The sequence below is a fragment of the Aphidius gifuensis genome, linkage group LG2 (assembly GCF_014905175.1).
Source record: "Aphidius gifuensis isolate YNYX2018 linkage group LG2, ASM1490517v1, whole genome shotgun sequence".
Taxonomy (NCBI): domain Eukaryota; kingdom Metazoa; phylum Arthropoda; class Insecta; order Hymenoptera; family Braconidae; genus Aphidius; species Aphidius gifuensis.
In genome coordinates this window covers 30,384,636-30,400,472 of record NC_057789.1, presented here as the reverse complement: position 1 = coordinate 30,400,472, position 15,837 = coordinate 30,384,636, and the positions used below count along the sequence as shown (strand labels likewise).

General features: G+C 22.7%; 5 protein-coding genes across 7 annotated transcripts; 3 read left to right on the top strand and 2 right to left on the bottom strand.

Annotated features, from left to right (window-relative positions):
* Nucleotides 1-1,403: 1,403 nt before the first annotated feature.
* LOC122850318 (glutamyl-tRNA(Gln) amidotransferase subunit C, mitochondrial-like) lies at nucleotides 1,404-1,841 on the top strand. Its single transcript, XM_044149476.1, has one exon. It carries the CDS (start codon nucleotides 1,404-1,406, stop codon nucleotides 1,839-1,841), a length of 438 nt encoding a protein of 145 aa, XP_044005411.1.
* LOC122850316 (DNA polymerase subunit gamma-2, mitochondrial-like) lies at nucleotides 1,838-3,002 on the top strand. Its single transcript, XM_044149474.1, has 2 exons — nucleotides 1,838-2,386; nucleotides 2,453-3,002. The coding sequence occupies exons 1-2, from the start codon at nucleotides 1,838-1,840 to the stop codon at nucleotides 2,882-2,884; spliced, it is 981 nt and encodes a 326-aa protein (XP_044005409.1). The 3' UTR covers nucleotides 2,885-3,002.
* A 332-nt stretch (nucleotides 3,003-3,334) lies between these two features.
* LOC122850317 (ER lumen protein-retaining receptor-like) lies at nucleotides 3,335-4,783 on the bottom strand. Its single transcript, XM_044149475.1, has 3 exons — nucleotides 4,540-4,783; nucleotides 4,103-4,292; nucleotides 3,335-4,042 (listed from the first exon to the last, which is right to left on the bottom strand). Exons 1-3 carry the CDS (start codon nucleotides 4,628-4,630, stop codon nucleotides 3,685-3,687), a joined length of 639 nt encoding a protein of 212 aa, XP_044005410.1. The 5' UTR covers nucleotides 4,631-4,783; the 3' UTR covers nucleotides 3,335-3,684.
* Nucleotides 4,784-5,344: 561 nt separating this feature from the next.
* LOC122850314 (AP2/ERF domain-containing protein PFD0985w-like) lies at nucleotides 5,345-12,467 on the top strand. 3 transcript variants are annotated; one of them, XM_044149470.1, is made up of 8 exons: nucleotides 5,345-6,173; nucleotides 6,243-6,385; nucleotides 6,469-6,492; nucleotides 6,615-10,100; nucleotides 10,221-10,229; nucleotides 10,305-10,431; nucleotides 10,518-10,589; nucleotides 10,665-12,432. In XM_044149470.1, exons 1-8 carry the CDS (start codon nucleotides 6,089-6,091, stop codon nucleotides 11,315-11,317), a joined length of 4,599 nt encoding a protein of 1,532 aa, XP_044005405.1. In that variant the 5' UTR covers nucleotides 5,345-6,088; the 3' UTR covers nucleotides 11,318-12,432. The 3 variants fall into 3 exon arrangements, with proteins under 3 accessions (XP_044005405.1, XP_044005406.1, XP_044005408.1); XM_044149471.1 differs by lacking the exon at nucleotides 10,221-10,229 and having other exon boundaries at nucleotides 10,665-12,467; XM_044149473.1 differs by lacking the exon at nucleotides 6,469-6,492 and having other exon boundaries at nucleotides 10,665-12,120.
* A 542-nt stretch (nucleotides 12,468-13,009) lies between these two features.
* Nucleotides 13,010-15,613, bottom strand: LOC122850726 (carboxypeptidase N subunit 2-like). Its single transcript, XM_044149855.1, has 4 exons — nucleotides 15,414-15,613; nucleotides 14,604-14,700; nucleotides 13,055-14,507; nucleotides 13,010-13,013 (listed from the first exon to the last, which is right to left on the bottom strand). Exons 1-4 carry the CDS (start codon nucleotides 15,471-15,473, stop codon nucleotides 13,010-13,012), a joined length of 1,614 nt encoding a protein of 537 aa, XP_044005790.1. The 5' UTR covers nucleotides 15,474-15,613.
* Nucleotides 15,614-15,837: the final 224 nt, after the last annotated feature.

The window sequence follows — 15,837 nt, the reverse complement described above, 5'->3', positions numbered from 1 at the left end:
TATATAAAATGAAAAAAAAAAATATATAAAATATTTACAAATGACAAAGTCAAGTTATGGAAAAATTTAAAATTATGATATTTAGAAATCAAAAGATCAAAGCACTTATAAATAATTAAAAGATTTAAAATAAAAAAATATTTTATAATAATTAAACATGAAAAATGTAGAACATTTATAATCGAAAAAAAGAAAAAAGAAAAAAAAAATTAGAATGACAAAGTATAAATATATCTATCTAATGAATTTAGATTTTTAAAATAATCATGAATAATTATAAAAATTAAAAAAAAAAATTTATTAATTAAATATATTTTCTTCTTGATATAATTACATGTAAATAAGGCTGTAAATTAAAAAGATAATTATTTGTTAAACAAATGAAATAATTTAAGTAAAAATTAGTTTTAAATTCTATAATTATCATTAGATAATTTTTATCAATTATTTTATCGATTGTTAGTTTTATTCTTGACAAAAAAAAAAACATCGAAAATACTGTGAAATAATTTATATTTTTACTATTAATATTTAAGTCCAGGTGATGGTTCTTATTTGATGATTTAAAAAAAACAAAAAAAAAAAAAACAAAAAAAAAAAGGGTAAACAATGAATGATACAAGCTACTTCTTCTTCAAGATAAGAAATAAAAAAAAAAAATTAATTTTAAGACTTTGCCTACTCTCTGTTATGAGCTCAAAGATGTAGATTATTTTTTATAATTTTTATGATTTTATTTTTCTTCTTTTTAATAGTTTTTAATTATTATTAATTTACATGTGATAGTTCTAGTTTTTAGCACCTGTTTGGTTTCAATGAGCTAATTTTAAAAATCAAAAAAAAAAAAATAAATAGATATAAATTATTTTAAAATAAAAAAATCTCAATCGAGATAGAAAAAACTTAGTTGATGTAAAATAGAAAAAAAAAAAAAAAATGATAAATAAAAACTTAAAAAAGAAAATATGATTTTATTTATTAACTATTTTAAATATGTTTATAAATATTTTATCAATTTATTTTTTAGATTGTTAATTAATTAATTATAAATTATTAAAATTTTTTTTTTTCTAAGCTAAAAGAAAAATCGAAAAAGGAGTTTAAAATTTCTTTTAAAAATTCATCAAGTTTTCATTTAAATTCATCGAAAAATTTTCTCAAATTTTCTTCTCAATTAAATTTCTAATTAGCTATTGCTTCATCATCGGTAATTTTCTACTTTTCCATCTGGTCAACAATATAATAACAATAACAAAAATATAATAAAGCAAACATAACCTCAAAAATTTTCATGTTAAACACACATCGAAATTGTTAAAAAAGAAAAATAATAATATTGTCAATGATTTGTTTATAAAATTGTTTATAAATAATAAACAATCGTCATTGATAAAATATCATCAATGGATTTAATACGTGCATCAAAGAATAATTTACAATTAATAAAAAAACTAAATAAATATTCAAATTTACAAATTCGATACAAACAAATATTAGCAACTGAAAAAATTGTTGACAACAACAGCAATCAACAATTGAATGAAATAAAAGTAAGTAATGATATAATTAAAAAGCTAGAAAAATTATCACTTGTTGGTTTCGAAAACGAAACTGGTATAAAAAGACTTGAATCAGCAATAAAATTTACAGAAAAATTAAAAAATTTTACAATTGATGAAAAAATAAGTCCATTATATAGTGTATTAGAAAATGAAAATCTTCATTTAAGAAATGACTGTATAACTGATGGTAATTATCGTAAAAAAATATTTAAAAATACAACATTAAGTGAAGATAATTATTTTGTAGCACCACCTGGTAATATACCATTTGAAAAATGATTATTAAAAATATTATAAACAACATTGGTTCTAGTTTTTTAAAGCTAGATAAAAAATTTATTTATGGTTTTAATGGTGAATTATTATGTCGTCATATGGAAAAATTATGGTTTAATAAATGCATCACAATGCCAGCATATAATGTAACATATTTAAGAACAAGTGATAATATCAATGACACACTAAATGACATTAAAAAATTTGGAATAATAAATAAACCACTGGGAATTGGTGTTATTGAAGAAACAAAAAATTTATGGAATCATGATATTATTGAACCGACAAAATCACTTGTTCATAAAACTGGAAAAGTAACAATAATAACTGATTCATCTGATGGTAAAAATTTATATCATAAATTACAAAGAGAACGTAAAATTTGGTGGAGAAAATTATCAAGAGAACCATCAAGATTTAAATTAACTGAAGTTAAAAAAATTAAAACAACAATTGATTCTGTTGAAATTAAAGCACATTTTCCATTTGGATCAATTCTTGTTGAGACAATTAATTATCAACAAGAACCACGTAAATTTTTTTCAAAGGTAATTAAACAATTATTTAAGCGATTCGATTAAATTTTTAACTTGATATTTTTTGTTTTATAACAGATTGAAGCACCATATCCAGAATGTCAAATAATTGAACATGAAACATCATTTGATTGGGGTTGTTTATCATTTATTTGTGATGCATATACAAACCTAGATGATGATGAAAAATTTCAATTAAAATTTAATCCAAAATTAGCACCATATAAAGTTGGTATTTGCATTGAAAAAAATCCTGATAATGATGATAAATTTAATGAAAAACTAAAGCTATTAAAATATTTAAATAATAAATTAAAACTAGAATCAATTGAAACAATAACAACAAATGATAATGAACAATTGGAGAATTTTCATGTACCAATTATTGTTAAAATTGATGATTCAAGTTTTGATAATGGAATTGTTAAAGTTTGGAGTCAATCAACGACCATTTATGAGTTGGTACATTTGAGTGATCTTACCAGGCACGTCATATCAAGATGCACCTGAATAATTAAACATAAATTCTTATCAATTAATTAAAATTAATTCACTTATTATTAATATAATTATAATTCATTCAATTCAACAAAATAAATAATAAACAGACACAAAAAATAACACTCAATTATTTGTTTTAAACTTTTTTATCATTTTTTTTTTTTTTTCTTATAAATTGTTTATTTTTTGGGTATAAATGTTTATAGCTAAAATCGAGCTTTTTTTATTGATGAAATTTGTTGATTTTTTTTTTTGTTAATAATAAATCAATGCTGTCAAGTTTAATGAGTCCCAATTGATCTGATGATTTTAACTTTACAATGAGCTATTTTTACGTTATTTTTTTTTTCTATAATTAAAACCACCAAGTTGTTTATCTTTTTTTTTTTTAATGATAATCCATTAAAAATTTATCGTTATTTACAAATTATTATTTTATGAATTACTTTGGATGATAAAAAAAAAAAAAAACGCTTACGTGGTTGACATTAACGAGGCATCAATGATTATGGAAATTTTTTTTTAAGCATTGTGCGCTAATATTAAAAATTAATCTAATTTAAATGTTAGAGAAAAAAAAAAAAATATAAATTAAACAAGTTTTTACTAAATATATTATCAAAATGACAAACTTGGTAAAATCCAAAACAAATTGAAAAATTTAAACAATAACTTTTTCTTCTTTTTTTTTTTTTATTAAATTTTCTTTGCAATGTTTTATCAATTTTTAAATATTACTTCAAATGATATATAAAAAAGAGAAAAAAAGTTATTAAAATAATATATTTATCAATAATTAAAATATGTAGCTAAGCAGGTAATTGAAGTTTCTTGCCTTTGAGTACTTTGGTAATATATAGATAAAAAAAATCACAGTACAAGACAGTTTGTACAATACCAGAAACAATGGCAATTAATTCATAATGATCTTCAGCATAATAACGATAAATCCAATTAAGTAAATACAATCCTCTGTATGAACCAAGTGCAAATAAATAATGACTTGTAATACTTTCAGCTTCTCCAGTTTTAGATACCATAAATAATTGTGGTAAAATAGCAACTGATTCAAGATAAATACTAAATGTCCATAAAACTTCAAGTACTGTAAATTTTTGATTTATCAATAATGCCAATATGACTGTTGGTGCCAATAGAAATTCAATTCTGTAAATACAAATTAAATTAGAAATTTATAATTATTTTTATAATTAAAGTATTAATTACCTGAATGAATCATGATTATGATCATATGTTGCTTTGAATTTTGAATACATCAAATAAATTGTTGCAAATGAAGCACCAATAAATATAACTTTCATTGATGTATTGTAGACTGACACAAATGTCGTTACTAAATCAAGATATCTTGTTACATAGACAATTGCAAAAAGTATTTGTGATTTTCCACTGATACCTGATAAACAATTAAAATTAATAAACAATAATATTATTATTATGTCAAAAAAAAAAAAAGATAAATAAAAAAATTGATTATGATGGAACAATTGGGTAAGGCTTGATGGATGTTGTGATTTTTTGGCAAATAATTAATAGGCTAATGGCCTCCTGGTGCATGCTGAGGACGCTCATGGATTTGCTATGGATAATAATGATTTACTCTGGAATTTTATATGAAAAAAAAAAAAAAAAAAAAAACTTACCGGCACAACTTCGTGTAGTCCATATTTTTAGTACCAAGATAATAACAGCAAGAAGATGCGATAAATCGCCAGATAAACGAAATATATTCATATTGTATTTTTAACAATATAATTATATTTCAATGAAATATGGCTAATAAATAAATATTATCAGGATAACTTTGCAAGATTGACAAGAATAAATCGACAACACGGCACTCAATATGACGTGGCGAAGCTGGCAAGTCTGAGGATAATTTTGTTCGGTTAAAATCGTAAATATTCGGTTATTTTATTTATTTTTATTTCCATGGAAAACTATAGCTGCGACGACAAGCGGTTAGAATATAAACTATTAATAATAATTTTTTTTCATTTACAGAAAATGATCAATTATTAATTTCTTTGTTTATATTTTTTGATAAATAATTAATTGTTAATCATATTTTTAATTAAACAATTATATTTTACAAAGATGGCTGCTTGATATGCGCAGAAACAATGCGCGTTCATTTAAAACAATATGTAGCAGCCATTTTGTCATGAAAAAAAATTGTAACCAATGAAATAAGTGTAATTACACTTTCAAATTGATAAAAGATTAATTTAAAATTAATTAAAACAAATTTAATATAACATATGACCAAAAAAACAATATAAAACAATCAATTTATCATCAAATTTGAAATTAAAAAAGCATAAGTTGATTATAAATAAATTACAAGCCTAAAAAAATGTAAAATTATTATGTTAATATGTGTGTGTTTATATGCCACCATCTTATATAAACACCCCCCCGCTACATGCAATTGAAGTAATTGATAAATCAAACATTACTCTCCAAACTCTCGAATTAATTTTCAGTCTGTTTTCTCTTTAGGTGAATAAAAAAAAAAAACTCCTACGCGTGTTAATTTATCTAAAAGAAAGAGAGAGTTTATCTTCACTTTGTGTAGGTGGTGATGGTAATGATGATGATCATGATGATAATAATGATGGTGTTGTTCTAAACCATCTCCAAAAAATACACAATAGTTTTTCCATTATTATCTCTCTTCTCTCTCTCACACATACACACCATCTATTTCCATTTCCTACGGACAAAATAAGAGAAAAAAAAAAAACAAAAAAAAATAATAATAACCGTGGTCGTGTCATCATCACTTGATATTACTATTGAATTAACGTTCTATAAAATCATCAAAGTTGAATAATATAACAGTGTTGATCATTATTATTATTAACAATGATAATTAAAAGAAAAAAAAAAAACACAACAAATGTGTTTGATTTAATTGTTTATTCATAAAGGATTGTCTTTGATAAAATTATTAAAAAAAGGTGTGAGTTAAATTGTACAATTACCAACATTTATTTTTTAATATAAATACATATATCTTGTTGTTGGTTATCTTGATGATTCATTTATTTTTTATCTAAATTATGACTGTTGATGTATTTTAATAGACAACAATAAAAGTTTTTTTGTTAATTTGTTTATTAATTTAATTAAAAAATTAATATATAAAAAATAAAAATATATTTAATTTGTTGTTGAGGAAATGGAAAAATGTATTTTATTATAAAATTTTGGTGGATATACTGGATATTTGATAGTGTCAATATTGTTTTGACATTTCCTATAAAATTGACAGGTAAATTATTATTTTATTTTATTAGTGTATTGAATTAATTGTTAATTAAATTTATTTATTGTTATGCAGAAACAAATAGAGATGACATTGAAAAGTTGCAATATCAATTTCAATATGTTGTAACATCTGGTGCTGGATTATTGATGTTGATAATTTGTGTTGTTGGTTGTATGTGCTGTAAAAAACAACGTAATTTGTCAAAAGGTTTTGAGGTAAATAAATGTATTATTATAAACAATTAATAATGATTATTTTAAATATATATTTATGTGTTTATTATAAATTATAAATATAGAATTCTAATGGAGTTGATAAACAGGTAACATAATGTTAAAATAAAACAAATGTAGATATCAATAGTTAATGAAAAATAATAATTATAAAATTAGTCTAGTAGTAATATGCCTTTATAAAAAGCTAATATATTATTATTAATTTTAGAAATTTAATAATGGAAGTACAGCTGGTAGTGAACGTGGACTTGAACTTGAAGCACCAAGATTTGAAAGTGAAGCTAAATTACAATTAAAATCATTATCAGTTGATAATTTTGTAAATGATATTAAAATAATAAACAAACCAAAACCACCAATATTATTACATGATGATGATGATAATAATATTGAATATGATGAAAAATTAACAATAAATGAATGGCTTGATTCTGATCTTCATGTATCACGTGATTGTTTAAAATATTTATGTGAAATTGGTCGTGGTTGGTTTGGCAAAGTTGTTGAAGGTACACAAACTACAAAAACAACAAGTAATATTGATAATAATGAAACTAATAATAATCCAAAAAGTATTATTGTTAGAATATTAACTGAAGAAGCATCAACAAATGAAAAATCATGGTTTTTAAATGAATCATTATTATATTTAAAATTAAAACATAAAAATATATTATCATTATATGGTATTTGTATTGAAAATGATCCGTATCTTTTGATATTTGAATCATGTAAATTTGGTGATTTAAAAAGTTTTTTAATTAAAAATAATAATTCAAATGATTTAATTAATAATAATGTTATATTAAAAATGACAATTGACATAACATCTGCACTTGATTATATGCATAAAAATGATTTTTCACATACTGATTTATCAGCAAGAAATTGTTTAGTTACAAATAATTTAACAATTAAACTTGGTGATTATGGTATTAGTGTTGATAAATATCCAAATGATTATTATGTTGTTGATGATCGTGCATTACCAATACGTTGGTCAGCACCAGAAAGTATTATTTGTACAGATACAACAATTGTCACACGTTCAATAACACAAAAAGCAAATATTTGGAGTTATTCAATATTATTATGGGAAATTATTAATTGGGGAAAAAGACCATATGATGATTTATGTGATGAAAAAGTTATTGAAATGATATTGCTAAATAAATATCATGATAATTTAATTATAAATAATGATAATACATGTAAATTATTATGTTTAATTGATGCTATGAAATTATGTTGGAAATATTTGCCAAATGAACGTGCAACACTTGATGATATACAGAAAATTTTACATGATAATATTAATGATAGCTTTGATGAACGTTGGAGTATACTTGGAAATAATTTTAAAGAACTTGGAAGATGTACAAGTTTAAAAGAATTACGTAAATATAATGATGATGATGATGATAATATAATGAATAATGAAATTAAAATATCTACATCATCGTCATCAATATTAAATACAAATCAACAACGTGCAATATTTAAACTTGGACCAGATGAATTAATAATTAATAATAATCAATTATCAAATGAATCTGGTTCAGAAACTGAAGAAGAAAGTTGGCGTGGTAGAGTTGAACGTGGTGTTTATACTGAAAAAGTAAAACAAAAATCAAAATCAGTTGCTGATTTAATGATTCTAACACATATTGATTCTGATTCAGATGTTGAATTATCATCAATGGCATCACAAATAAATGATAAAATTGGTAAAAAAAAATTAACAACAACTGGTAGTGTTGATGATTTACGTTTTACAAAATTAAATACAACAAAATTTAATGATGAATTAAAAAAATTACGTAATCCAATAAATAATGATATAATATCCAAAGAAAAATTAGATAATATTAATATTAAATTTACATCAACACCAAATAAAATTAATAATTATAATAATAATATAAATGATGATATAAAAAGCAATTATGTTGATGTTGAACTTTGGAATAATGCAATTGAATATGAACTTGATAATAAGATACCTGGTTTTGATATTGAAACAATAACATTTGATGATAATTTAATTGTTAATAATGATGAAAAAAATATAATAAAAACAACAACAACAACAGCAACAACACCAGATACACCACAATCACATGATGGTGATGTGTCTGTTGATGATGATGATATAGAAAAAATAAATAGAATAACAACTTGTGATGAAGAAGAACGTAAAAATTTATCAACACCAGATGATGAAAGAAGTTCCGACAGTGGTTTTCGTGATAAAGAATCATGTGAAGATGAAGATAATCAAATAACAACAATTATTGAATCATTATCATACAATAGTTTACCAGCAACATCAAATTCAACAACTGAAGAAGAACAATTAAAAATACTTTATGAACTTGATTGTATTTTAGATGCTGAATGTAGTGGTAATTATGAAGATAATAATTATCAATTAATAACAAAAGAATCATCTTCAAATATTGAATATAATAATGACATTCAATCATCACAATTATCATCAGATAATGATGATAATAATCAATCAATTATTGAAGTAATAAATAACATTGATGATACTGAATTTTTAGATAATAATAAACTAATAAATAATACTGATAATTGTACAAATAATATAATTAATAATAGTAATAATAATGATGATGATGAAAGTTCAACAATAAGTTTAAAAAGTGACAATTCATATGTATCATTTCATTTGGATGATGAATTTGTTGCTGCAATTAGAAATGAGCTACGTGAAAAACTTCCACATGCACAAATGTCAATTGTTGAAGCACCAGAATTACATGATGATGATGATGATAAAAATACATCAATTAATAAAAATATAACACCAACAAGTGCCTGGAATTATGATGACGAGGATGATGATAATGATGAAACAAAAAATTGTGATTTTAGAAAAAATATTGATATTGCAATAAGATATAATATTTATGGTACACCATTGAGTCCAATAATGGAAGAACGTGAAAGTACTGTAACATCTGATGCATTATTATCAAAAGATAATTCAAATGATTTATCAGATGCATCAAAATTATCAAATTTACCAGATGATGAAGTTATTATAATTGATACTAAAACAAATAAATTTTTATCAATTGATGATGATGATCGTGATACAACAAATGGTGATTTATCTGACGATGAAAATATGGATTATATTGTTGAAAATAATAGAGTTAAATATAAGCTATCGAGTGATAATAAATTTTTAAATTGTGGTGTACCATTACCAAGTCCAGAAGAGGAATCAAAATGGCATGGTAAATTTACAATTCCATTGGCAAATCAACAGGATGTTATTATGTCAACAAGTTTTAGTAATGATCATGATTGGAATAGTCAAGATGAGGATGATGAAGATGATGAGGATGAAAATACAACAGATAAACATACTGATGATGATGAGGATGAGGATGAAGATGATGAAGAAAATAGCTCAAGTTCTGGTGAATTTGTTTGGAAACCTTATGATGAAAAAACAATTGATAAAAATGACAACAAAGAAATTATAAATACAAATGAATTGAATGATATCAAAGAAAAAATTGATGAAGAAGAAGCAGCTGATGATGGAGATGATGATGATGATGAAGAAGAAGAATTTACACCATCAGCTTGGGATGCAACACTTGCTCCACATAGATCTGCTCTTAGATCACCTGAAAAAAAAACTACAAAAACAGGAGTAAGTTTAACATAATTTATTTATAATTAATTATAAATTTTTTTTTTTTTATTTTATTTTGTAATTTAACAAATATTTATAAATAAATTTAAGAATTTTTTTATTGATTATTGCAAACAGGATGAATTGGTACGAATTTATATAAATAATATATATTTTTTAATTTAGATTGACTTTATTTTAATGTTATTTTTATGTTTTTAGGATCAAAAAAAAAATGTGTGGTTTAAAAAACAACGTTATCATTGTGTCTATGAATATCCAAAAGAAACACCAGTATCAGATTGTCAGGGACAAGCTGGTACAACTTGGGAGCCAACATCATATGCTGGTATGTGTAAAAAAAATAAAAATACATTCCAAATAATGTCCCAAGACATTAGTAAATATTTGAAATAAAAATTTAATAAATTACAGATTGGGAAGAAATGATGGACGAGCCAAAACTTGATGTTTATTCAATTGACTATGATGATTCAAATTTTACTGGTAAATTAATTAAAATAACAAAATAAAATTCATCCAAATAATTATAATAATTTATGATTCTTTTCAATTAAAAAGGTGATGAAGAATTTTCAGTTAGCAGTGGTAGTCGTCCATTCCAATTCAATGCTGGTAATGGTAAATACGTTAGTCAATTTTTTCCAGGTGCAAGTACAGATACAACACAATTAAATAATGAAAATATACAAATTGATAATCAACAGCAGAAACAATTAGGTGAACTTCGTCATACTAGAAATAAATTAAAGCTTAATTTATCAATAAATAATGATAAATTAATTAATTCAACAATAATTAATTTATCTGATGATAGTGATAATGATAATACAATAAATTTTGAAATAAATAATAGTTCTGAATCATCAAAAGATGATAGTGGATCAAATTTAGTATCAATTGAAAGATCATCAATTGAATCATCATCAGAATTATCATGTAATGATGATTTAAATGGTAAAAATAATAATATTGAAATTAATAATACATCAAAATCATCTGGACGTCCTTTATCTATTCAAAATAATAATTATGTTGATGATAATATGACATCAATGACTCATGAACATCATAAAGATGATAATAAATTAACTGATAATAATGTAAATGATACAGTTAAATTGTCCAATGATGAAAGTAATATTATCAATGATTTAACATTACCAAATAAATTAAATAATGATAGCAATGATTTACATGAAATTCATCAATGAATTTCATTATTGAATATTTCGATTGAAATTAAAAAATAATTAACAGAAAAAAAAAGGTAATAAGAGCTCAATTGGCAATAAATCCGTCCTATAAAAAAAAAAATAAATAATAACACTCAAAGGATTTAAAAAACAAAAGAAAAAATAATAATTTTCTTTTTTTTTTTGTAAATATTTAATTCTTATTAGTGCAAAATAATTATTTTAGAATTTTTTTTTTTTATAAAAGTTGATACAGAGCACCAGTTTATGTAAATATTTATAACAATTTATAATTTTTAATTAATTAAGATGACTAAATATAAATTTTAATTTGTTGATTATACATAGGTAAAATAATTTTAATTTATTAAGACAAAAGGGTAAAACGTAATTTATATTGTTGCTATTTTTTTTAAATAATAATTTCATGTAATTTTATTTAAATTGATCTGAAATTAATTAATTTGTTATATCATGAGCTCTCTATTTTTAAAAGTATTATGCATTGATGCAGAATAAACTAAATAAAAATAAAGGCAAATAATAGGATTTGAAAAAGAAAAAAGATTTGAATGAAATTAAAAAAAAAAAGGCATTAAAAGGGTCATTGACCTTGACGTTAAATCCCATCACCAGAGGAAGTTGTGATAATTTTTTTTTTCATCTCTTATTTTCAGTCAATTTATTTTAGTCTTATCATGTGAACAGTCATCCTTCCGGTCTCAAAAATCATGCACCAAAATTAATTGTTTATAAATAAAAAGTAAAATTTTATTATATATTTAAAATTGTGCAATTTTTCATAATTAATATAAATTTAAAATTAAATTATTAAATTTCATAAACGTTATTAATAAAATTGCCTTTATAAATTCATCAATGCCTTAAATATAATTTTCATTAATTTTTATACTTACTAATTTATTTTGAAAATTTATAATGCTTAAATTATTGTTACTATTAGCTTTATTTAACAATAAATAATTTAAAAAATCAATTATTGTTATAAAAAAAAAAAATTACAATGTTTATATAATTTTTGTTTAACAAAAAATAAGTTTTATTTTGTTGAATGAACACCAATATTGCACAAATATACACAATTTTAATAAAATTTCAATAAATGTAAAAAATTATGCATTATAATAAATGACTATTATTAAAAATATTTATTAATATTTAATAGGTAGTGAAAATATAGTATACATTCATTGATCTCGTTAGAAATAAAAATATATAATTTTTTTAATTTTATTATTAAAACTTTTTTCGAATAATTAAAATGTTCAACATGTTGTTAGACATAAAAAAAAGAGAAACGATTATTTGAATAATGATTATAATTTTTTTAAATTAAAAAAATAAGGAAAATATACTTTGCTATTACTTTTAGTCAATTTATGAAGTTCAAGATACACACATGGTAATTATACATAAAAATATAATTAAATTAATAAATCTTTTTTCTAAATTTTGACTTATTTCGACAATTTTTTTTCTTTTTTTTCTTCTATTGGCCTAAAAGGATGAAAATTAAAAAAAATATATATTTTAATGAATTAAGCAATAACAATATGCGGGTTTTTTTAATGCATAAATTTTATTTGAATAATTTTCAAATGACAAAGATGAACATAATTTTATTGAAACTACAAAAATAAAGTAATTGAATTGTTAATAATTAATAATTATTAAAATAAAAAACACTGTTCATCTTTAATAATATTATATGAAATAGATTCATTGTAAGTTTGCTGTTTTATATTTTTTAAAATTAATTTTTTATCATCGTCTGTTAGACTTAATTTATTATATTCAATATTCAGCAAATAAAGCTGCGTCAAATTAGTAAAAACTTTAGGATTTAATTTATTGAGATTGTTTGATTGTAAGTTTAAGCATTCCAATTTTAGATTTTTATTGAAAATATCAATTGGAAGATCAGTTAAATTATTATTATGAATATCTAACATTTTAAGACTGATCAAGTCATTGAAAATATTTGACTGAAGACTTGTCAGTCTGTTGGATCCCAAATGTAGTCTAAGTAGATATTCCAATTTATTGAATAAATTTTGTGGAAGAGATGTTAAATTATTATTGTTGATATATAAATTTTTGAGATACAACAAGCTATTAAAAGTATTATTTTCAAGACTTGACAGTTTATTTGATTTCAAATCCAAAAAATTCAGAGATTTCAATTCATCGAATATTCCTTGAGGAAGAGATATTAAACTATTACTGCTAATAGATAAAATTTCAAGATTGTACAAGCTATTAAAGGTATTAAGCTGTAGACTAATCAATTTATTTGTATCTATATTCAAACAAGTCAGAGAAAACAATTTACTGAATATATCTTGTGGAAGAGATAGTAAATTATTATTACCAATATCTAAAATATTCAGATTGATCAACTTATTGAAAATATTAGACGGAAGATTTGTCAGTTTGTTGGATCGCAAATTCAATTCAGTTAAAGATTCTAATTCATTAAATACTTCATGTTCAAGAGATGTTAAGTTATTATTTTTGATAAATAAACCAGTTAGTTTAGTCAAGCTATTGAAAATATCAGAATCAAGGCTTGTCAGTTTATTTGATGATAAATCCAAAAAATCTAGAGACTTTGATCCAATAAATATTCCTTGTGGAAGAAATGTTAAATTATTATTACTGATATCTAAAGTATCAAGGTTGGACAAGCTATGAAAAGTATTATTTTCAAGACTTGACAGTTTGTTTGAATCTAATCCTAAATAAGTTAGAGATATTAATTCATTAAATATTCCTTGTGGAAGAGATGTTAAATTATTATTACTGATAGATAAAGAATCCAGTTGAGGCAAGCCATTAAAAATATTATTTTCAAGACTTATCAGTTTGTTTGAATCTAGATTCAAACTAGTTAAAGATATCAATCCTTTAAATATATCTTGTGGAAGATGTGTTAGATTAGTATTGTTCCTGATTGCTAAATATTCCAGTTCGGACAAGGTATTAAAAGTGTTCAGCTCCAATTTGGTCAGTTTGTTTGAAACTAATAATAAATAATTCAAACACATCAATTCATTGAATACTCCTTGTGGAAGAGATATTAAATCTCTGTTAGACAAATCAATTCCCAAGGTTGAAGAATCGCTACAAACATCTTTCATGTAAAATACAGAAGATGTATTACAAAAGTATGTTTTGTATGTTAGTGCTGAAACATACATGCAATTATAACAATGAAAAATAAAAATAAGAAAAAAGTAATATTTTCTTATTAATTAAAGGTGTAATTAAAAATTAAGCTTACTTTGACTTATTGATTGGTTATTCATATCATTTTTTTGTACAATGCTGTCTTCAGCTTCTGAATTATTTGTTTGGGTTGGTAACAATTTCGATGCTTCCTAAAATAATTATATATTTATTGATTAAAATAAATTTATTTAAAATTTTTTTAGAATTTCAATTTCAAGTTGCGATAATAAAATTTAATGAAATTTGTTAAAATTTAATATTTTGTTAAATTAAATAAAAATTATATTTTATTTATTAATTTATTATTATTTTATTTATTCATAAATTATAAAATAACTATATTGTTACATTTTGAAAAAATTAGAACGTGACAAAGATTTGAACCCAGGATTTTCACGTGAAATTTCAAGATGCTGTGATACTAATGGTTTTTTTTTTTTTTTAAATAACAAATGTCAGTGTTTAACTTGTCGAAACTATAGGAAAAATTGCAAAGCCATGTAGCCTAGAGGATTAAAAGGATTAGGGCAGTTACCCAGAAAAGAAAACGACTCGGGGTTCATAGTAAATATCAAAGCATCTAAAAATTCTACGTGAAAATTCTTGTCAGGGTATATTGCAAGACGATTCACCGAAATTTATTATACAAGTACATTTTATTTAGTACAAGTACATTATATACAAGTACATTATATACAAGTGCATTTTATTTAGCTTCAATACATGCACTAATTGATATGATGCTTAAAGAATTTCGGTTTCGACTGCATATAAAATTTAGGTATACATCTAATTTTTTTTTAAATATAAACTGTATGCACAATCAGCTTGATAATAAAATTTTTAATTAATTTTTACTCACTCCAATAATCAAGACAGATGCAGTAATTATAAAAATCGTTATAGAGGTAAACTTTTTCATCCTTGTAGTGATTGATCAGTAATTTGATAATCAATATCTAAATCACTCTGAACAAACGTAAATGACAAATCTCAATCTGTTCACTTGGTCAGTATCAAGAAGACTAGAAAGTTTCTAGTCTTTTTGGTCAGTATAAAACATAAAACAGTCGTCCTACTGAATGACCTCCACCAAGTTCTCTCCACCCAAGCCTTAGGCTTCCCCTTCCATAAGCAATATCACAATTTCAATCATTCGCAGTTTATTTATTCTGGTACTCACACATTAAAAATATTCGGTGTGTCCATGAGAAAACCAAAATGTCTGACTATTTCCAAAATTTTGACCCAACCCAACCCGTATCATCAATGTGCTTTTATTATGA